Source organism: Scyliorhinus canicula, chromosome 5, assembly GCF_902713615.1.
Source record: "Scyliorhinus canicula chromosome 5, sScyCan1.1, whole genome shotgun sequence".
Classification (NCBI taxonomy): Eukaryota; Metazoa; Chordata; class Chondrichthyes; order Carcharhiniformes; family Scyliorhinidae; genus Scyliorhinus; species Scyliorhinus canicula.
In genome coordinates this window covers 148,232,656-148,256,381 of record NC_052150.1, presented here as the reverse complement: position 1 = coordinate 148,256,381, position 23,726 = coordinate 148,232,656, and the positions used below count along the sequence as shown (strand labels likewise).

At 49.4% G+C, this 23,726-nt stretch overlaps 1 protein-coding gene across 3 annotated transcripts in view; it reads left to right on the top strand.

Annotated features, from left to right (window-relative positions):
* blvra (biliverdin reductase A) overlaps window positions 1-23,726 on the top strand; it is an 80,252-nt gene that overhangs the window by 43,594 nt on the left and 12,932 nt on the right. For 2 of the 3 annotated variants that reach the window (XM_038797797.1, XM_038797796.1), the window contains exons 3-5: window positions 562-681; window positions 3,726-3,823; window positions 14,262-14,369. In XM_038797797.1, the coding sequence (XP_038653725.1) occupies window positions 562-681; window positions 3,726-3,823; window positions 14,262-14,369 (326 nt within the window). The remainder of the gene's footprint in view (window positions 1-561; window positions 682-3,725; window positions 3,824-14,261; window positions 14,370-23,726) is intronic. The other variant, XM_038797798.1, reaches the window with a different exon arrangement.

Below are 23,726 nucleotides of genomic sequence, written 5' to 3'. Positions count from 1 at the left end.
CCATTTAGAGTACCACCCCATCATTGCTGCTCTCAATCTCCTGCCACTCATCCAATTTCCAAGTAAATCCACGCTGTTTCCATCTGATCAGCTGAAAATATTCAAGGTCACCCTCTCCTTAATTAGATATTCTAGTAATTTTCTGATAACAGATGTGAGGCAAACCGGTCTAATTCCATGGTTTTCCCTCTCTCACCTTCTTTAAATATGTGAGCACAATTGAGTTTTCTAATTAATATCCCATCATTTGAACAGAATAACACCCAATAGATATACAATGAACACATAGGGACCTCATCAGTTTGAACATTTAATTCTATAACAGCTGTTGGACATTGCCACCTTAGAGGGAAATGAGAACTTGAAATTCTAACGCTGTACCCTGGGAGAAGGGAAAGATTGAAATATGCTTCTCATTGATAGTTCAATGATTCTGCTATAATGTTCACACTAACTGTCCAGTGAGCCTTAAAGTCAGTGGAATGGTGAAGTACTCGTTCATGATGCTGCTGTTTTATCACACTTAAACGTGTTGCTGTGCATCTTCCTTCAAATTGGCAGGCGAACATTAGGAAACATTGAACAGCTGAAGCAGATCACGCTGGAGGAAGCCCTACAAAGTGACGAAATACAAGCTGCCATCATCAGTTTGGAGAACCAGTTTCATGAGGAGTATGTGAGGTATCAAGAAGAAAGCTTATCTTGAACATGCATTATCAGTCCTGCGCCAATGATGCAAGCATGCATTTCACTGGCCTGCACAAGTTTGAAAATGAAGTGAAGAATATGGGATTAGAACTCTGTTGTTCATCTGGCTGGTCCCCAAAACTAAAATCTTTCACTCGTTCGATCCTTCAAATATCATTTCAGTTCTTCCTTAATTTTATTCCGGACCCTCTGATTCCATACATTCATCAACTTATACTTGGCGGGTTTATATCAAACTCCAACAGAACTAAACAGATTTTCAATGAAAACAGGAAAGGCACAGCAGGTGTCTCAATATCTGAAAGAGAAAGAAAAAGAAGAGCTAATATTTCAGATGTTACTTCTCATCGTGACTGCAGTTACAAAGGGCTGGAAAAGCTGAGGTGGAGGGGCAAGGTAGAAGTCAATAGTTCAGGTATAGTAATTCCACAAAATAACAGCCAATGTCCCCAAAGGTTCTCGGGTGGAGTGATGGTGGTGGGTTGTGGGGACGGTGTTTTCTTCATTATGATAAGTTCATTACAGCAGAGACATTGGCCTTTTAGCCCATGCAAGACACTCCATCCCAAATCCCTGGGTCATCTTCTTGGCTGGGGCAAACATAATTAGTGATGAAGAGCGTTTGGATAGACTTGGATAGTTTTACTTGGAGCAGAGAAGACTAAGGAGGAATGTGATTGAGATGTAAAAAGTTATGAGGGGCATAGATAGAGTAGACAGGAACAGACTTTTCCCCTTAGTGGACGGATCTATAATCAGTGGGCATAGATTTAAGGTCAGGGGCAGGAGGTTTAGAGGGATGTGAGGGAACATCTTTTGACTCGGAGGGTGGTGGGAGTTTGGAATTCGCTGCCTGAAAGGGTGGTGGAGGCAGAAACCCTCATAACATTTAAGAAGTATTTAGAAATGCACTTGCGATCCCAGGACATACAAGGCATTGGGCCAAGTGCTGGAAAATGGGATTTGAATGATTAGGTGGTTGTTTTTGACCATTGCAGACGTGATGGGCCGAACGGCCTTTTCTGTGCTGTATGTTTCTATGACTCTATGACCCCCCTCTTAGGCAGTGCATTGCAGACCCTCACCACCCTCTGGGTAAAAAAGATTCCCCTTACATCCCCCCTAAACCTCCTGCCGCTCACCTTGAAATTATGATCCATCGTAGCTGAACCTTCAACTAAGAGGAACAACTGTTCCCTATCCACCCTGCCCATGCCCCTCATAATCTTGTACACCTCGATCAGGTCACCCCTCAGTCTTCCCTGCTCCAGCGAAAACAACCCGTCTATCCAACCTTTCTTCATAACTGAAATGTTCCACCCCAGGCAACATCCTGGTGAATTGCCTCTGCACCCACTCCAGGGCAATCACATCCTTCCTATAATGTGGCGACCAGAACTGCACACAGCACTCCAGTTGTGACCTTACCAATGTTCTATTCAACTTCAACATGACCTCCCTGCTTTTTTAATCTATGCCTCGATTGATAAAGCAAATGTCCCATATGCCTTTTTCACCACCCTATTAACCTGCCCGCCTGCCTTCAGAGATCTATGGACTAACGCTCCAAGGTCCCTTTGTTCCTCGAAACTTCTCAATGTCAGGCCATTCATTGAATACTTCCTTGTCAAATTATTCCTTCCAAAGTGTATTGCATCACATCTTTCAGGGTTAAATTCCATCTGTCACCTTTCTGCCCGTTTGGCATCTCGTCTTTATCATCCTGTAACCCCAAGATACTCAATCTCACTGTTAACAACCCGGCCAATCTTTGTGCCATCCGCAAACCTAATGATCCTACCCCCCACATAGTCATAGAATCCCTTCAGTGCAGAAGGAGGCCATTCAGTCCATTGAGTCTGCACCGACCCTGTCCATCCGTCATCTTTGTCTTTTATATAAATGACAAGTAATAAGGGACCCAATTCAGATCCTTATAAGTCTCTTATGTGCGACCTTATCAAAGGCTTTGTTGAAATCCATGTAAACTGCACCAACTGCACTATCCTCATCTACACACCTGGTCACATGCTCAAAAAATTCAATTAAATTTGTTCGGCATGACTTCCTTTTGACAAATCCATGCTGACCAAACCTTGCCTCTCCGAGTGGAGATAGATACTCTCCTTCAGAATTTTCTCCTAGTTTTCCTATCACTGTTGTGAGACTCACTGGTCTGTAGTTCCCTGGCTTACCTCTACAACTTTTCTTAATTAGTGGGACCACATTAACTGTTCTCCAGTCCTCTGGCACCTCCCCCGTGGCCAGAGCTCCTACAATCTCCTCCCTTGTCTCCCACAGCATCCTGGGACACAATTCATCCGGACCAGGAGATTTGTTCACTTTTAAACCTGCCAACACCTCCAATACCGGGCTGTTTAGCACAGGGCTAAATCGCTTGCTTTGAAAGCAGACCAAGCAGGCCAGCAACACGGTTCGATTCCCGTAACAGCCTCCCCGAACAGGCGCTGGAATGTGGCGACTAGGGGCTTTTCACAGTAACTTCATTTGAAGCCTACTCGTGACAATAAGCGATTTTCATTTTCATTTCATACCTTGTCACTCTCTATGCCAATTTTCTCAAGAATCTCACAGACTGTCCCTGAGTTCCATATCTGCTCCTCATTCTCTTGTTTGAAGACAGATGTGAAGTATGCCTTCAACACCCTACCAATGTCCACTGGCTCCACCCACAGATCTCCCACTTGGTCCCTAATGGGCCCAACTGTTTCCCTGGTTATCCTCTTCCCATTTGTATACTTTTGGAATATCTTGGGATTTACCTTACTTTTACCAGCCAGAGATTTCTCATTGCCCGTCTTTGCGCTCCTAATTGTTTTCTTAAGCTCCATCCTGCACTTTCTGTAAGTCATTAATGCCTCCCCTAGCACTTCCTAAAGTAAGGAGAAAATAATAACTATCTTGTTTAAAGAAGTGTATTTTCTGAACTAGGTTCTGTTTGTTATCAAAACAATCATGGGATTTGGTTTGTTCCTGATGTTTTCTTATTTCAAAAGGAAGTTTCTGGATGCAGGGAAGCACGTTTGTGTTGAATATCCATTGGCACTCTCATTGGCTGCAGCCCATGAACTGTGGGATCTTGCTGATTTAAAAGGTAATTGGATGAAATAGTTGTACCAAAACAGCACTTGAGTGCTGAAAATATGTATTTTCTTTGCTTCTTCGTTGTTATTTCACTTTTTTAAACATCTCTTTGTTTTATTTGTTTCAAAAAAATTAGAAACAGCAGGGAAAATAAAGTTTATTGCTAGGGATTTCCTGCCTATTCCAAGTTACTCCCAGTTGTACACAGTAGCACTGTGTGGGAATATTAAGAGTGCCATCTTTATACATCCTGACCAAAGAGTTTTTTAGTGTCAGTGATTACTAATAATCTCTAACTGATTATTCAAAAGTTAAATCAGAGTTTACTGACAAGTAACACTTGAGCAAGGGGAATTATCAACAGTGCAGTTATACAAATGTCTCTTATTAGGCATTATCATTCTATTTCTTTTATTCATTCATGGGATGTAGGCATCACTGGCTAGGCCAGCATTTATTGCCCATTCCTAATTGTCCTTGAGAAGGTGGTGGTAATCTGCCTTCTTGAATACTACAGTCCATGTGATGTAGATACACCCACAATACTGTTAGGAAGGGGGGGGGGGGGGGATTCCATGATTTTTGACACAGCAACAATAAAGGAACGGCAATATAGTTCTAAGTCAGGATTGTTATGATTCCAGTTGATGTTAATACTGGCAGAGAACATCTCAGAATGGAACCCTGGCTCAAAAGATCGGTAACATTTACTTCTTGCAGAAAACGTGGGTGAACAGAATCACAGGAGTGATAATTTGTTTTTAACAACTGAAAATAACTCTTTATTTAACTTGAAAAATTTGACAATAATACAATATCTTTCACTCCCACTTATCTTCACAAATGTACACCGACTTTAAGAATAACACAGGACACAAAATATATCTTACACTGTATTGTTCTTAGTAAATACACAGACCCTGTAAACCAACAGGCCAACTGTGGTCAGACACACCCCACTCTGAAACCAAGTGGCAGATGCCACCCAATCGAACTTGCGTGGCTTTCTCCTCAAATCCCGCAGATGATAATACACTGTGAGCCAACTGGCCTCACTGGACTCTGGATTCCATGCGGGTGTTTCCCAAACTCAACTGAAGAAAATACTTGTCTTAGAATCTTCTTTTAAACAATGCTTTCCCTCAGATGCTTTCAGCATGGATCCACTTCCAGGATTTTCAACTCTCCTTTCAGCATTCCTCTGCCTTGAATTGCTGTGTGCATTCAAGATTCCACACAATCTCTCAGGTATCCAGCCACCAAAAGTACACTACTGCTTCCCAGTGTGTACTAAGGTCACAAACCTTAATATCTTGCCAATTTTAATATCTCAGATATCTTGCTGCACGCTAGCCAACTTCACCAGGTCCGCACCTTTCATCTCTATCTTTAACTTCAATGACCAGTACCTTGTTTAAGTTCAAGTTCTTTTTTCCCTTTGGATTCAATATTCATGGACCTTCTCCTTTCATTCCCTAGATTCTAGAATTATCTGTTCTTTAGTTTATGAGACTTCCTTTCTTCCCGTTACTCCATTGTCCTGCTTTTGCTTCTGTTTCTGGCAGAGCTGTGAGAGCGGTTTCCTCTCCGGCTGCTAAGTTCCAACTGGCTTGGGTCCTGTTAAAACTAAACTCAAATGGTCTTTCTAACTTAAAGGTGGCCCCTTGTTGCTAAGCAACACTTCAGTCTTTCTTTAAGCTTTTGTTTGCTTTTCACGTTGTAAACTCTCTGAGCGCAATACAGACACAGTTTGAAATGAAACCAAAACAACCATACATGCAAACACGTTTGTTTAACATGAATCTAACTAGAGTTTTACCCATTCTTAGACAGAATCACAAAATTAAACTCATTTAAATCTATACCTTGTATCCATTATGGAACAATACAAACATAGATTAATTAAACCTTCCTCTGCTTCCTGACGGTAGGTGTACGACTTGGAGGGGAATTTGCAGGTGATGATGTTCCCATGCATCTGCCCCCTTGTCCTTCTTGGTGATAGAGGTCACGGGTTTGGTATATTTTATTGTTAATTTGACGGATGTAGATTTTGTTAAGATTTATTAAACCTAAAATCCAAAGGGAAAAAGTCTGCTTTAAAATTCAACTGAAAATTTGTTTTTTTTCCTATTTGAAAATGTCAACGTTTTATTACAATTTAAATGTTGCTTCGTGGAGCTCAGTAGTTTTCCAGTTACTCAGTCAATGGCAGACTAATGCAACCGATACTTACGTTAAGTAGAGTTTGTGAGTCGTAGTTTCAGGGCTACTGTCCCCAGTGGGCTTCAGGACTTCTGTGCAGGCACCAGCTGGAGAATGGTCCCGTGCGCACTGGTCGTTCATTTCACGTTCTTAAGGCTGGCAGCCAGCCCTTCAGACATATGCAGAAGTAAAGGAAGCAAAAAAGTGAAATGATGCTAAACTGGAGGTCAGGTAAACTGAACCGGAACACCACTTGAGTGAAGGTGTCCCAGGGAACAGGGCACAGGGAGGGGGACAGGGAGATGGTCCCAAACAAGCGATTGGGACAGAAAGACAAGCATCAGATTTAGATCTCACTGAGTCAAACAAATGACTCAGAGGAAAAGGCTCCAACTTAAAGAAAGAGCTGTAGCAGCAGACTTGAAGCTGAGTGGGCTCGAGAGAAGCCGAGGTGATCTGGGAGGGCAGCCAAAGGTTAGGTGACCTGGTTAGATATGTTCTGTGCACCTCGTGGAGCTGCACCAGGCTTAGCCCTGCACACGAGGATATGGAGTTGGCATTGTGTAGCGCCTCAATCCAGAGTCCTCCCCCTATCCCCACACCCAGTTCCTCCCCCATTTCATCATGTTTTGTCCAGTGGGATCCTGGTCTCTTCTGTGGTTGTCCATATATGTCACCACATTTGACTCCACCCAGTCAGTCCAGCACTACCATCTTGTCCAGAAGCGTGTGTCCGGATAACTGGGGGACGTCTTGATCTCCCTGCGGAATAAGTCGTGCAGCTGCAAGTACCGAAGCCCGTTTCCTTTCGGGGTTTGGAGCTTCTCTGGCAGTACCCCCAGGGTCACTATCCTACCGTCCACGTACATGACCTTCACCCACAAGGTCCCTCTGTCCTCCTTCCAAGCCCCAAATGTGGGGTTGATCTTCACTGGGGTGAACCTATGATTGTTCCAGATGGGAGTCACCAGTGAGATACGACCAGGTTTGAAGTGGCGCTTGTTCAGGTCTTTAATGTGGCGACTACCACTGGGCTCCTTGAGTGTGTGTGGTGGGGGGGAGGGAGTGAAGCAGTGACTAGTGCCAGGAGAGACGTTCCTGGCCTCCTCCATTTGGACCAATTCTGCCTCCGGCTCCTTCAGCCACCCCTCACCCTCTCTGCGTTCACCATCCAGAGGTAGAATAGGAAGTCTGGCAGGGCCAGGCCTCCCACATGTCACCTTCTCTGCAAGATGGCTTTTTGTGTCCTCGGGATATTACCCACAGACAAAGTCCGCAATTAGCTTATCCACCCTGGTGAAGAAGGATTTGGGATGAAAATCGGGAGCGATCTAAATATGAAGAGGAACCTGGGCAGCATGTTCATTTTGAATGCCAGTACCCTTCCCACTAGTGAGAGTGGGAGTGAGTTCCATCTTTGTAGGTCCCTCTTTACCTCCAGGCTGGAGAGGTTCCACTTGTCTAGTTGTATCTGTATCACGAGGTACCTGAACTTGGTCTGTGTTATCTTAAACGCTCGCTCCTCCACTCTGCTCTGCCCCTCGTGGAGTTTACCGAAAGGATTTCAGTCTACCGCAGGTTGAGTTTGTAACCTGAGAAGACACCGAACTCTTCAAGGAGTCCCATTCTGGCCACGGGGTTCAACACGTAGAGGAGCAGGTTATCTGCATAGAATTAAACTCTGTGCTCCCTACCCACTCTTTGAATGCATGTCCACCACTCCACCGATCTAAGAGCGATGGCCAGAGGCTCAATTGTCAGTGCGAACAGGAGCAGGGACAACAGAACTGGTGGCGTTTGTCCACATGCTCGCCATGGGATCGCTGTACTGTAGTTTCACCACATGGTGAACCCTGATCCAAACCCAAATGGTTCAAGCACCTCCAATAAAAGGGGCTGGTTTAGCTCACTGGGCTAAATCGCTGGCTTTTAAAGCAGACCAAGCAGGCCAGCAGCACGGTTCGATTCCCGTGCCAGCCTCCCCGGCACCGGCCGATTACCCGACCCTGCGGGGGCCGGAGAATTCCGCCCCTAGTTCTGGACACACCCATCATTGGGAACATCTTCCCTGCATCTATCCTGTCTAGTCCTGTTAAAATTTTATAAGACTCTGTGAGATTCCTCCTCATTCTTCTGAACTACAGCGAGAACAGTCCTAACCTAATCAATCACTCCTCACATGACAGTCCTGCCATTTCTGGAATCAGTCTGGTAAATCTTCACTGCACTCCCTCGAGAGCAAGAACATCTTGCCTCAGAAAAGAAGACCAAAACTGCACACAATATTTTAGGTGTGGCCTAACCAAGGCCCTGTATAATTGCAGCAACACATCACTGCTTCTGTACTTGAAACCTCTCGCAATGAAGGCCAACATACCATTAGCCTTCTTAACCGCCTGCTGCACCTGCATGCTTACCTTCAGCGACTGGTGCACAAGGACACCCAGGTCCCGCTGCACATTCCCCTCTCCCAATTTACAACCATTCAGGTAGTAATCTGCTTTCCTGTTTTTGATTCCAAAGTAAATAACCTCACACTTATCCAAATTATACTGCATCTGCCATTGATTTGCCCACTCGCCCAACCTATCCAGATCATGCTGTCGGATCCCTGCATCCTCGTCACAGTTCACCTTCCCACCTAACTTGGTATCATCTGCAAATTTTGAGATGTTACATTTTGTTCCCTCATCCAAATCATTAATATATATTGTGAATAGCTGGGGTCCCAACACCGATCCCTGTGGCACCCCACTAGTTACTGCCTGCCAATTTGAAAAGGACCGATTAATTCCTACTCTTTGTTTCCTCTCTGCCAACCAGTTTTCTATCCACCTCAGCACATTTCCCCCAATCCCAGGCGCTTTAATTTTGCACAATAATCTCTTATGCGGGGCTTTGTCAAAAGACTTCTGAAAGTCCACATATACCACATCGACTGGCTCCCCCTTGTCAACTGTACTGATTACATCTTCAAAGAATTCCAACAGATTTGTCAAGCATAATTTCCCCTTCATAAATCCATGCTGACTCTGACTGATTCTGCCACTGCTTTCTAAATGTTCCGCTATAAAATCCTTGCTAATGGATTCAAGAATTTTCCCCACTACCGATGTTAGGCTTTACTGGTCTATAATTCCCTCCTTTCTCTCTACCTCCCTTTTTGAATATCGGAGTGGCGTGAGCTACCTTCCAATCTGCAGGGACTGTTCCAGAGTCTATAGAATCCCGGGAGATGACCACCAATGCATTCACTATTTCCAGAGCCACCTCCTTAAGTACTCTAGGATGCAGATTCTCAGGCCCTAGGGATTTATCCGGCTTCAATTCCATCAATTTCCCCAGCACCTACTAATGTCTCTACTAATGTTGATCTCCTTCAGTTCTTCCCTCTCACTAAACCTTTCATTCTCCAGCATTTCTGGGATCTGATTTGTGTCCTCATTTGTGAAGACAGAACATAGAACATAGAACAGTACAGCACAGAACAGGCCCTTCGGCCCTCGATGTTGTGCCGAGCCATGATCACCCTACTCAAACCCACGTATCCACCCTATACCCGTAACCCAATAACCCCCCCCCCAACCTTACTTTTTAGGACACTACGGGCAATTTAGCATGGCCAATCCACCTAACCCGCACATCTTTGGACTGTGGGAGGAAACCGGAGCACCCGGAGGAAACCCACGCACACACGGGGAGGACGTGCAGACTCCGCACAGACAGTGACCCAGCCGGGAATCGAACCTGGGACCCTGGAGCTGTGAAGCATTTATGCTAACCACCATGCTACCGTGCTACCCAAGTATCTATTCAACGGCTCAGCCATTTCTTTGTCCTTTATTATGCATTCCCCTGTTTCTGTCTGTAGGGGGCCTACATTTGTCTTTACCAATCTCTTTCTCTTCACACATCTTTATAAACTCTTAGTGTCAGTCTTTATGTTCCCTGCAAGCTTACTTTTGTATTGTATTTTCCCCTTCTTAATCCCTTCATCCTTCTTTGCTGAATTCTAAACTCCCAATCATCAGACCTATTGGGCGCAATTCTCCGACCCCCACGCCGGGCGGGAGAATCGCGGGAGTGCCGGGCGATTCCCGCCACGCTGCCCTGGCACCCGCACGCGATTCGCCCACCCACCCCAAAACGGCGTGCCGCGTTTCACGACTGGCCACTCGGAGAATCGCCGCTCGCCGTTTGTAGCAGGCGAGCGCCGATTCTCCGGCCTGGATGGGCCGAGCAGCCTGCCCAATCCGACGGGTTCATGCCGGCACCAACCACACCTGGTCGCTGCCGGCGTGAACAGCGTGCGAACGCTGCGTGTGCGGCCTGTTGGGGGGGGAGGGAGGATCGAGCACCAGGGGACGTTCAGTAGGGGTCTGGCCCACGATCGTGCCCAACGATCGGCGGGCCAGCGTCTCTAAAGGACCCACTCTTTTCCTCCGCCGCCCCGCAAGATCAGTCCTCCATGTCTTGCGGGTGCCTGCGGGGAGGACGGCAACCGTGCATGCGTGGGTTGGCACCGGTCAACCGGCGCATGCGCGGGTGACGTCATTTACGCGATGCCGGCCACGTCATTTACGTGGCACCGCTTTCACGCAGCGCCAAGGTCCGGTGCACATAATTGACGCAGCGCCGCTCCTAGCCCCCTGGGGGTTGGAGAATAGGGGTCGTGGAGCGGCCTCTGACGCCGGAGTGAAACACTCCGGTTTTCACTCCAGTGTCGGCACTTAGTCTCCCGATGGGAGAATTTTGCCCATTATTTTTCTTGGCCAATCTGTATGCTTCTTCCTTGGATCGGATACTATTTCTAATTTCCTTTGTAAGCCATGGATTGGCACTGTTATCCATTTTGCTTTTGTGCAAGGCAGGAATGAACAGTTACTGCAGTTCCCCCATGCGTTCCTTGAATGTTTGCCATTGCCTATCCACTGTCATCCCTTTACGTAACTCTCCCCAATCTATCAAGGCCAACTCATGCCTTATATCTTCATAGTTTCCTATATTAAGATTCAGCACCCAAGTCTCCAAATCAACTACTTCACTCTCCATCTTGATAAAACAGTCTAACATGTTATGGTCGCTCATCCCCAAGGGGTCTCGCATAGCCAGATTGGCTATGATTCTCTTCTTATTACACAGTGCCCAGTCTAAGATGGCCTGTTCACTAGTTGGCTCCTCCACATATTGGTCAAGAAAACCATCCTGTATACACTCCAGGAATTCCTCCTCTACGACACTGTGGCTAATTTGATTTGCCCAATCTACGTGAAGATTAAAATCACCGATCACCGATATTCCCTTATTACATGCATCTCTAATTTTGTGTTTAATGCCACGAATGGCATATGGCTTATGAGCCTGATAATGAGATGCTAATTTATTACAGTCATGTACCCGATGTTGAACAGCAGGAAATGTGGCCTGCCCGCCATCGATGGCAGGGAGAGGATGCTTGCTTCCTGCTTTTGCTTCAATGTGAATTGCGACTTTGGCCATCTCTCAATATTTTCTGCGTTCATCGCCAAGCCCACCCAAACTCGAATAGGAGCAGAAAATCCCGGCCTGAATTTCAGTGCGATGGGTTGGACAGTATAACAAGTGGATTGCTGAGAAATCCATAGAATTTGCTTTGGCCACGTCTGTCATTTACTTTGGATTGTGAAAATTTGAATCATTTTCTTATATTTGTATTGAGATCTCTCCAATCTCTGGTGCAATATGGTTATTTTTTTCTAGTTTTAATATTTTATTCTTTGTGTTAAACATTCATCAGCACACTTTGTGAAGAGTTTCACTCTGGGATCCGATTTGTCCAGTAGTAACATCAGCTGGGATTGTAACACTAAACGCCTTCTGTTAACATCAGTCAACCTTATTCTTTTAGAACAATCTGCCCTAACAGTGCCAAATGTTTGATCTGTTTTCAAATTTATCATTGAGATGTTGACAGTTTGATCCCTCAATTTCCTATCTCGCTAATCATGGGGAAAATTTTCAGGTCTCTACAGGACGCACCTTTAATTATCAGATAAAATTTTGAGAGGATAAAGTGACAATAAGAGTATTCGTACCTACATTTAACTCTGCTTTTAAAAAACAGAGTATTCAACCATCCTTTGCAGAATTTAATTTTATCGCTTTGCTAATCTGTGGAATCAACTTATGGTACAATGACAAGAATCTGCAGTTATATGAAGTACATTTAGGATTTTTTAAATAGAGTAATTTTTTTAGAATTTACAGTGCGGAAGGAGGCCATTTGGCCCATCGAGTCTGCACCGGCCCTTGGAAAGAGCACCCTACACAATCCCACACCTCCGCCTTAATGTCCCTGTAGCTCTTGAATGTAAATATAATTTGGCATCTCTTCATTTACCATTTGAGAAAATGTAATAACCAGCATGCAAACATAGTGCTCAGTCTACTATCTTTTAGATTACGTCAGAAGTTTGGGGACAAAAGTGAAAGGTCACAGGACGCAAAGTCTCCTCAAAACATAATTAGAACTTGCCATCTGCCCAATATCAATACTTAAGGGAAGCAAGATAAACTCCGATTTTTATTGATTCATTCACGAGATGTGGGCATCGCTGGCTAGACCAGGCATTTATTACCCTACTCGTCCCTAATTGCCCTTCAGAAGATGGTGGTGAGCTGCATTCTTGAACCAGTCCATGTGGTGTAGGTACATCTATAGTGCTGTTAGGAAGTGAGTTCCAGCATTTTGACAAAGTGACAGTAAAGAAACAGTGATATAGACCCACGTCAGGATAGTGTGTGACTTGGAGAGGAACCTGCAGGTGGTGGTGTTCCCATGCATCTGCTGCTCTTGACCTTCAAGATGGTAGACTCACAATTATTATAACAATTTTTGAAAATCAGGATAATGAAATTTGGAATTGGCACAGCAAACATAAAACAAATTAAGATGTTATAATCAGTTTAATGCTTACTATTTTTAATTTTGTTTAAACTGTCCCAGTAGTATAACTGCATCACCTTACGAGATGTTTCTAAACAAAGATGCAATAATTTTATGAGCTTTTTGCTTATAAAGTTATCTTTTGTAAAAAGAGAATTTCTTTCTCTGTTTTGACTTCTCTCCCTCTCACGAAGGAGTTGATTTTTCCTGGAGTCCGATTCCACGGACATTACAAGATCTCCACGTTTAATGTCATTGGGTGTATTGTTTATAGTTAAATAGCAAAACACACAAAAAATTGTACATGGAAAAGTACAAGTTGGAGGCGAAGTACTCATGTGCAGTAAACTGAGGCACTACAGCACTGCAACTGGCAAAAGTGTCTAAATACATTGGTAGGCTTACTTGTGATAGTTGTCATTACAAATGTGGACATAGGAATATATAATGGAAAACTTGGCCGGGATTCTCCCCTAACCGGCGGGGCGGGGGGTCCCGGCGTGTTGGAGTGACATGAACCACTCCGGCGTCGGGCCGCCCCAAAGGAAGTCCCCGCACATTTAGGGGCCAAGCCCTCACATTGAGGGGCTAGGCCCGCGGCGGAGTGGTTCCCACTCCGCCGGCTGGCGTGAACGGCCTTTGGCGCCACGCCAGCCGGGGCCGAAAGGACTTCGCCGGCCGGCGTAAGTCCGCGCATGCGCCGGAGCATCAGCGGCTGCTGAAGTCATCCCGGCGCATGTGCTGGGGAGGGGGGTCTCTTCCGCTCCCGCCATGGTGAAGACCATGGCGAAGGCGGAAGAAAAAGAGTGCCCCCACGGCACAGGCCCGCCGGCCGATCGGTGGGCCCCGATCACGGGCCAGGCCACCCCCGGGGTCAGATCCCCCCCCCCCCCCAGGACCCCGGCGCCCACCCGCGCCATCAATCCCGCCAGTCAGGTAGGTGTTTTGATTCCCGCCGGCGGGGGAGGCTTGTCAGCGGTGGGGCTTCGGCTCATCGCGGGCCAGAGAATCGCCGCGGGGGGCCCGCCGACTGGCGCGGCGCGATTCCCGCCCCCGCTGAATCGCGGGTGGCGGAGAATTCGGGACACGGCCGGGGCGGGATTGACGCCGGCCCCGGGTGATTCTCCGACCCGGCGGGGGATCGGAGAATCCCGCCCCTTGTGTCAGGAAATGTACACGATTAATATTTTTAATATTTAGAGAATGTACCTGTGTTTTGTTTATATGTTCATATAGCATGTGTTGTTTATGCAGTTAGTGCATGTTGCATATATGATAATATAATTTATGTTGTGTACATATTCTTTCTGAAATGCAGGAAAAATTCTGCATGTGGAACACATAGAACTACTATCAGCAGAATACAAGCAGTTGAAACAGCAAGTAAGCGGAAAAGAGCTGATGGAGGGTTCTCTGCATTTCACAGGTAGTCATATAACAAAACATCTGAAGCTAAAAACATAGAAACATAAGAAATAGAAGCGGGGTAGGCCATTCGGCCCTTCGAGCCTGCTCCGCCATTCATTTTGATCATGTCTCATCATCCAACTCAATAGCCTGATTCTGCCTGCCCCATACCCCTTTATCCCCTTTGCCCCGACTGCCCCAAATGAAAGCATACAGTGTTTTGGTTTCAACTGCTTTCTGTGGTAAAATTTCTCTAATCTAATAAGAAGTTTTGGGTTTCATTTGGACATTTAATTGGCATGAATCTTCACATTAATTGAAACCACCTATTATTGATGCCGTGAAATATCTGCATATTTTTCTGACTTGCAAACATATATTGTTATCTACTTTCCCAGTGGTAGGTAACACATTTCCAATGGAGTAACAGTCACCATCTTATCTCTTAATTGCAAGGAAATAGGTTCAGTTTTTCCACCAGCTCTGCTAACATCCTGATGCAATCATGGAACCTCGGTGAACACCCTTTTCCTCCCCCATCCCTGCTGAGGTTTTTTGGGGGGGGGAGGGGGGGGATGGTGTTGAGACACAAATCCCCTATAGTCTCATTGACTGGCAAAACAAGCTCAAGGCTTAAACTGCCCACTCTTGTTGAACAAATCAGGAATAATCAGCCGACTCAATCTAATTCATCTTTCATAGCAACTTGTACCTCCAGCTCACCAATTTCATTCAGGACACTTTTGGGCATTTATGAACCAGCAACTCCAATCCTGCTTCTATTTGTTTAACAATTCTATTGTTTTATCCTCTCCTCCTTTGAATCTGTTCTCTATTGCCTTCCTGTTTCCCAACTGTACCCCTACCTCCTTTAAACTTTACAATTTTTGGTTTTAATCTTCCTCGAAGTTATTATTTTAAGTCTCTCCCATTCATTAAGACAAAATATCAGTCCCTGCCCTTGTTGTCCTTGTCCCCAGTTGTCCTCACTGAGCTCGACAAATCCTGAAGAAGTTTGGCTCTGGAACTCAAAAAGTCAATGGAAGAATTGCTGAGTCCTCTTCAACCCTCCCTTGATCCATTTGTTTAGCTGCCGACTCTCACGCCAGCACCCTTACCGAAATCAAGACGGCCCTTTTGGACCATGGCGACGGGGTCTCTAGTACACTGAAGTCCAGGCTGACTGCAGTGATTAAGGCAAGCATGTCATTGCCGAGCAAAGGCGATAGTCGATGACCTGGAAAACAAGTCAAGAAGCCAAAACCTACGCACTGTCTCCGCGAGTCTACCTCAGACTCTGGCTGTCATTGGGTTCCCTTTAGAAGCAACTTCTCCTGTTGTGAGTTTGGATGACAAAACCTACGCATCATTGGTGCACCAGAAAGGGCTGAAGGCCGAGCCCCAAAGCGTTTATGATGGAATTATTCAGAAAGGTGGTGGGCGAAGATACATTCCCTAAACTCCCGGAGCTAAGCCAAGTCCTCCGCACCTTTTAAACAAAACCACACCCTGGTGATCCCCCGTGAGCTATTGTAGTCCAGTTCCATTGCTACAAATATAAGGGCAGGATTCTCCGTACAGCGATGTCGGAATCACAAAACATTATTGGGCGGAGAATCACGCATGAGCCAAAAATCGTGGTCCGATGGAATGTCATGCTCCGGGGCCTTGAGAGCGACGTCAATACATCCTACTCGGCACTTAGAGTAAACGCCGTTTGCATATCATTAACAGGCCTGACCTGGTATTCTCCGGGACTTCCACAATGCTTTGCCTCCGCCAGAAGGAATGACCGACGGCGAGTTTCACTTGTAGTTTTTAAAATTGGGAAAGAAGCGCCGCAACTGCTGAGGGAGAGAGGAACATAGAACATAGAACATAGAACAGTACAGCACAGAACAGGCCCTTCGGCCCTCGATGTTGTGCCGAGCAATGATCACCCTACTCAAACCCACGTATCCACCCTATATCCGTAACCCAACAACCCCCCCCCCCCCCTTAACCTTACTTTTTAGGACACTACGGGCAATTTAGCATGTCCAATCCACCTAACCCACACATCTTTGGACTGTGGGAGGAAACCGGAGCACCCGGAGGAAACCCACGCACACACGGGGAGGTAGGATATATTCCCAAAGGGCTGACCATGGGCTGCCAATCCTTCCGCTGGCATGTCTGGCTGGGGGGGCAGCATCTGCCAGGGTTAAGGGGATATAACGGGTGGTGACCAGGGGACAGGCCATGGCATCAGGGAGGTCCCCAGCACCAGGGTGGTGTCCAGGCATGGATCGCCATTGCTGTGACCTGCAAGGCAGCCATCTTGCTGCACACCTCACTGACTGCCTGCCATGACCCGTGATTGTGCAGAGTGACGTATAGATGTATCCACCCACTGCCCCACACAACCCCTCCCATCTCTACTGGACACTGACTGAGCCAGGGTGTGGTGTGGAGGGCAGAGTGCCAGGGAGAACAGCCAGGGGTGGATGTGGAGATGGGGGGGGGGGGGGGGGGGGGTAATGCGGAGACAGGGGCTGCAGTGCAGGCCGGGCTATCATGTAGCCTGTTGTACCTGGCTGGTCATGGGGGTACGCATCATGCTAACCCCCTGCCTTTCACCCCCTGCAGACAATGGACTTTGGAATTCAACCAGGAATGGTGGCCTTCATCCTAGTCGCTGCTGCCCTGGGGGCTGTACGAGCAGGAGGTGCTCGGGGAGGACCCTGCAGCAGCAGAACCTGCCCCAGAAGAACAGGAGACGGCCAGTGAGGATGGAGAGCTGGTTGCACAACAGGCCAAGGAGGAGGTGGGAAGGAGGCGCTCCATCAGATGGGCAGCACCTGTCATTCATGAACCTGCTGTGTTGTTGAAGACTCTGGCTGAGCAGTGGGACGGTACAGCACATCTGCCGGACCATTGCACACCTGGCACCACGGGGATATGGGGGTCGATACCTGCTCCTGGGGGCCATCAAGGTGACGGTCGCCCTGAACATTTTCACCACGGGGTCCTTCCAGGCGCCTAGTGGGGACCTGGCCGGGATCTTTCAGATCTCAGTGCACAGGTGTATCTGCGCCATCACGGAGGCCCTACATGCCCACTCAGGGATGGGGTTGGGGGGCGGGGGGGTTGAGGTGGAGAAAGTTGGGGCCGGGTACTGGGGCTGAGAGTGGTGGCTGAACTGGGGGCCCTGGCTCATGCCCACCTCCAACGATTGCCGATCTCTTCCCTCCCCCCCATCTCCCCAGCCCCCTATACCCAGTGCCCCTTCTGTAGCCAGTTCAGCCAGCCAAGCCCAGCTCATCCCTCACACCCTTCTGATAGAGCACCGATGCAGATTGAAACGTTTGTGCGCAGGTGTTTGTTGTGAAAAGGTGAACATTTCTGTACAAATCTGTGTCCTAGCCCCTAACGCTATCCCATGTGCTGCACCCATGCCAACCTCACTGCTGCCTAACTTTCTGGACTTATGGGCTCTAACGCTACACCTAGGTGGATCTTTAGGCAGTACATCAGAGATGGAGGTAGCCTGCTGCTATTCCCACGCTGTGACCTGGGTCCGCTTTGGCTGCCATACTCTGGAGTAAGGGGAATTTGCGTGGACTGGATCAGTGGGCGGGCCTTGTCCGCGTATAGTAAGAAAAGAACCCCAGGCATCGTTTAAGAGCCTTGGGACAGTGGGGGAGGGGAAGCTCCATGAGGGGGCGCCTGCGGTCGGGATCGGGCCCCAGGAGTCCGTTTTGGACTACGTAGCCGAGGATGGCTAAGTGGTCTGTGCTGAATACTCACTTCTCCTTGTTATAAGTGAGGTTGAGGAGAGATGCGGTGTGGAGAAATTTGGCAAGGTTGGCGTCATGGTCCTGCTGGTCGTGGCTGCAGATGGTGACATTGTCTAATTACGGAAACGTGGCCCGCAGTCCGTACCGGTCAACCATTCCGTCCATTTCTCTTTGAAGTACCGAGACCCCGTTAGTGACGCCGAAGGCAGTGTAGGGATGGTCCGATTTACGGATGGGGAGCTGGTGGTGCGGATTTCAGGTCAATTGTAGAGAAGACCCGGTACTGTGCAATCTGATTGACCATATCAGATATGCGAGGGAGGGGGTACGCGTCGAGCTGCGTGTACCGGTTGCTGGTCTGGCTGTAGTCCACGACCATCCTGTGTTTCTCCCCAGTTTTAACCACCACCACTTGGGCTCTCCAGGGACTGTTGCTGGCCTCGATAATACCCTCCCGAAGCAGCCGCTGGACTTCGGACCTGATGAAGATCTTGTCCTGGGTGCTGTACCGTCTGCTCCTGGTGGCGACGGGCTTGAAATCTGCAGTCAGATTGGCAAGGAGGGAGGGAGGGTCAACCTTGAGGGTCGTGAGGCCGCAAACGGTGAGTGGGGGTAGGGGTCCGCCGAATTTGAGGGTGAGGCTCTGGAGGTTACATTGGAAATCCAGGCCCAGTAAAAGTGACGCACAGAGGTTGGGGAGAACGTACAGGCAGAAACCGCTGAATTCAACGCCTTGTATGGTGAGGTTGACCAGACAGAAACCCTGGATCGGGACACAGTGGGATCCGGAGGCCAGGGAGATCCGCTGGTTGGCGGGATGGACTGCGAGGGAGCAGCGCCTTACCCTGTCTGGATGGATTAAGCTATTGGTACTCCCGGAGTCAAGTAGGCAGTAGGTCGCGTGGCCGTCGATGAGAACCGTCGTTGAAGCAGTAGCCAGGTTGTGAGGATGGGATTAGTGGAGCGTCATGGAGGCGAGTAGCGGGCGATCGTCCGAAGAGTCCGACGAGGAGCGGCAGCGACCCGGGTCCCGTGGTCCAGTTCCGAGGGGAGGACAAAATGGCAGCATCCGAAGTACCTGCGGGGAGATGGCGCGCATGCAGCGCACGTTGTGGGGGCGGGGCAAGATGGTGTCGACCATGGAGCGCACGTTGTGGGAGCGGGGCAAGATGGTGTCGACCATGGAGCGCACGTTGTGGGGGTGGGGCAAGATGGCGGCACCCACTGGCCACACGTGGACCTGGGGGGGAAGATGGCGGCACCCATGGTGCGCACATTGCAGGGGCGGCGCAAGATGGTGGCACCCACGGGCCGCACATGGACCTGGGGGGAGAAGATGGCGGTGCCCACTGGTCGCACGTGTGTTGGAACCAACAATTCTACGGACACGTGCTTGTAGGATTAGAATAGCGGTTTTAATATTTTCACAACAGAGCCAGCCTGTTAGCCATTGAACTTTTGGTGACCTGGCCGGCTGACCATGTGGCACTAATCTTTATACAGCAGCTCCAGGGGGAGGAGTTCTGGGCTGAGCCAAGGGAGAAGCCCAGTACAATTCTCGAGCTTTCCCAGAGCTACTCCCCCTGGTGGTCAGGTAGTGCAACTGCACTTACAATATAGACACATGTATATACAGATTATAATCCGGTGTGAATCACATTCACCACAATCACCCCCTGGTGAAAACAATCGAGTCCAGCGGTGGTGGTGGCTCACAGAGTTAGTCTGTCCGGTGGATGAATTGTTCTTTTTGATCTGCGGAGCACCGGGGTTGCAGCCTCTTGCGGTGGCTGGGTGGGTGTTGAGAGCTGGGGTACGATGGCAGACTCCGGGGCGGGTCTCGTCCGAACTTTATACACCTCTGGCGGGCGCTGGTGGCTGGCTGGTTCTAGCGTGTGGAACCGGTGGGGTGAGCTTGCGGAATCGGTGGCGTGAGGGGGCGGCAGCATAGGGAACAGGGTAAGGGGTTCCTCAGCGGGGGTAGGGAGGGGGCTGGATCCAGCGGGTGCCAGGTCCCAAAGGGATATTGTGTCCTGGCGACTGTCCGGGAACTCCACGAATGCGTACTGGGGGTTGGAATGGAGGAGGCGCACCTTTTCAACAAGGGGATCAGTTTTGTGCCCCCTGACGTGCTTCCTCAGGAGAACCGGGCCTGGTGTCCTCAGCCACGCCGGAAGTGAGACTCCCGTGGTAGTGCCCCTAGAGAAAATGAAGAGTCATTCGTGAGGGGTTTGATTTGTAGCTGTACAGAGGAGGGATCTGATTGCGTGGAGCGCGTCTGGGAGGACCTCTTGCCATTGGGAGACTTGGAGTTTTCTAGACCGGAGGGTCAGTAGGACGGTCTTCCAGACCGTCGCGTTCTCCCTCTCCACCTGTCCGTTCCCCCTGGGGTTGTAGCTGGTAGTCCTGCTCGAGGCGATGCCCTTGTCGAGCAGGTACTGACGCAGCTCGTCGCTCATAAAGGACGAACCCCGGTCGCTGTGTACGTAGCTGGGGAAACCGAACAGGGTGAAGACACTATGCAGGGCCCTAATGACTGTGTGGGGAGGTCATATCAGGGCATGGAATGGCAAAAGAGAATCGGGAGAACTCGTCGATGATGTTGAGGAAATAAATGTTCTTGTTAGTGGAGGGGAGTGGCCCTTTGAAATCGATCGCAAGGCGTTCAAAGGGCCTAGAAGCCTTGACCAGGTGGGCCCTGTCTGGTCTATAGAAGTGCGGTTTGCACTCTGCACAGATTGGGCAGTCCCTGGCGACCGCTTTTACCTCCTCGTTGGAGAAAGGCAGGTTTCGGGCTCTGATGTAGTGGGCGAGCCGGGTGACCCCTGGATGGCAGAGGTCAACGTGGATGGCTTTCAGATGGCTGATCTGCGCGCTGGCGCATGTCCCGTGGGATAGGGCATCCGAGGGTTCGATGAGCTTCCCCGGTCGATATTTAATATCGTAACTATAGGTGGAGAGTTCGATCCTCCACCACAGGATTTTATCATTTTTTATTTTGCCCCTTTGCGAGTTGTCAAACATAAAGGCAACCGATCGTTGGTCAGTGAGGAGGGTGAACCTCCTACCTGTGAGGTAGTGCCTCCAGTGACGAACAGCCTCCACGATGGCTTGTGCTTCCTTCTCGACTGAGGAGTGTCGGAGTTCTGAAGCGGATAGGGTACGGGAGAAAAATGCAACGGGCCTCCCTGCCTGATTTAAAGTGGCTGCTAGAGCTGCTTCTGAGGCGTCGCTCTCAACCTGAAAGGGAGTGGATTCATCCACCGCCCGCATGGCTGCTTTGGCGATGTCCTCCTTGATGCAGCTGAAGGCCTGGCGCGCCTCAGCTGACAGGGGAAATCGTGTGGCCTTAAAGAGTGGGCGGGCTTTGTCCGCATATTGAGGGACCCACTGGGCGTAGTATGAGAAGAACCACAAGCGCCATTTGAGGGCCTTGGGGCAATGAGGGAGGGGGAGTTCTAAGAGGGGATGCATGCGGTCCGGGTCTGGGCCCAGGACTCCGTTCTCCATGACGTAGCCGAGGATGGCCAGTCTGTTTGTGCGGAAAACGCATTTCTCCTTGTTATAAGTGAGATTTAATTTCTGTGCCGTTCGGAGAAAACGGTGGAGGTTGGCGTCGTGGTCCTGCTGGTCATAGCCGCAGATGGTAACATTGTCCAGATACGGAAACGTGGCCCGCAGCCCGTACTGGTCTACCATTCGGTCCATTGCTCGTTGGAACACCGAAACCCCGTTAGTGACGCCGAAAGGGACCAGGAGGAAATGGAAGAGGCGGCCATCGGCCTCGAATGCCGTGTAGTGGCGGTCCTCCGGGCGGATTGGAAGCTGGTGGTATGCAGACTTCAGATCCACCGTGGAAAATAGCCAATATTGGGCGATCTGATTAACCATGTCTGCAATTCTGGGGAGGGGATACGCGTCTAGGAGCGTAAAGCGATTTATGGTCTGGCTATAGTCAACGACCATGCAAAATTTTTCCCCGGTCTTGACAACCACCACCTGAGCTCTCCAGGGACTATTACTGGCCTCTATGTTCCCCTCACTGAGCAGCCTTCGGACCTCCGATCGGATAAAGACCCTATCCTGTAGGCTGTATCGCCTGCTGCGAGTAGCTACTGGCTTGCAATCTGGAGTGTGATTGGCGAAGAGAGGAGGGGGGGGAGATGCGCAGCGTGGCTAGGCTGCAGAGAGTGAGTGGGGGCAGGGGCCCGCCGAAGCTGAGGGTGAGGCTCTTGACGTTGCACTGGAAATCCAGGCCTAATAAGAGTGGCGCGCAGAGGTCGGGCAGGACATAAAGTTTAAATTTCGAATAACTAGCACCTCGAATTGTGAGCGTAGCAATGGTGCGTCCTTGGATTTGGACTGAGTGGGAGCCCGAAGTGAGGGCGATAGTTTGGCTCACCGGAAAAATAGAAAGCGAACAGCGTCTTACCAGCTCTGGATGTATAAAGCTGTCGGTGCTCCCGGAGTCAAAGAGGCATGGTGTGCTGTACCCGTTGATCTGGACCTCCACCATCGAACTTCGTAGGTGCTTGGGGCGGGATTGATCCAGGGTGACTGCGCTGAGTTGCGGGTAGTCGGCGGCTCGATCAGCTGTGCTGGAGTGGCCCCGTGATGACTGCCCTTTGAGTTCGTAGTCGTCGAGGTGAGTTTCTGAGTTTGAAGGGGATGGATCCCAAGATGGCCGCCCCCATGAGTCGCACATGGCCGGCCGCATGGAGGAGGATTGCCAAGATGGCTGCCCCCATGAGTCGCACATGGCCAGCCGCATGGAGGAGGATTGCCAAGATGGCCGCCCCCATGAGTCGCACATGTCGGGTGGGGGCGGAGTCGGCATACAGGCTGCAGCATTTCGGGGCCTGCAGGCCTGTGAATTCAGGGAACGAGCGCTTTGAGCCATGGGAGGGTTAGAGGCTGGGGCGGAACAAGTGCTTTGAGCCGTGGGAGGGTTAGAGGCTGGGGCTTTCTTCGCCAGACACACTCTGGCATAGTTTCCTTTTCGCCCACAGCTGCTGCAGGTCGCGTTATGGGCCGGGCAGTGCTGCCGCGGGTTCTGGCTTTGGCAACAGAAATGGCAGGCTGGAGCAGCCGAGTAGCTGGCTGGGGCAGCAGAGTAACTGGCTGGGGCAGCAGAGTAACTGGCTTTGGCAGCGCGGTAGCTGGGGAGCCGTGCGGCACAGGCTTGGGGGGACTGTTGGTCGGGGGTCCACGATGAGGTCGCGGGGTCCGCGGGAAACGAGGTGAGACTGCGGAAGGAAACTTCCATAGTGGTAGCAGCCTCCACAGTAGTGTCTAAGTCCTGGGCCCCCTTTTCTAGCAGCCTTTGGCACACATAGTTAGACCTAAGGCCCGCCACAAAAACGTCCCGCACAGCAAGCTCCCTATGTTCAGCCGTGGTAACGGCTTGATAATTACAGTCATTGGAAAGATTGTTCAATTCCCTTACAAACTCGGCTAGCGTTTCTGTAGGCCGCTGACGGCGAGTCGTAAACACGTGGCGTGCATAAACCTCGTTAATGGGCCTAACGTACATTTTGTCCAATATTGCCAGCGCTGCAGTGTAAGAACCGGCTGGATTCAGCTGTGTGGAGATTCTG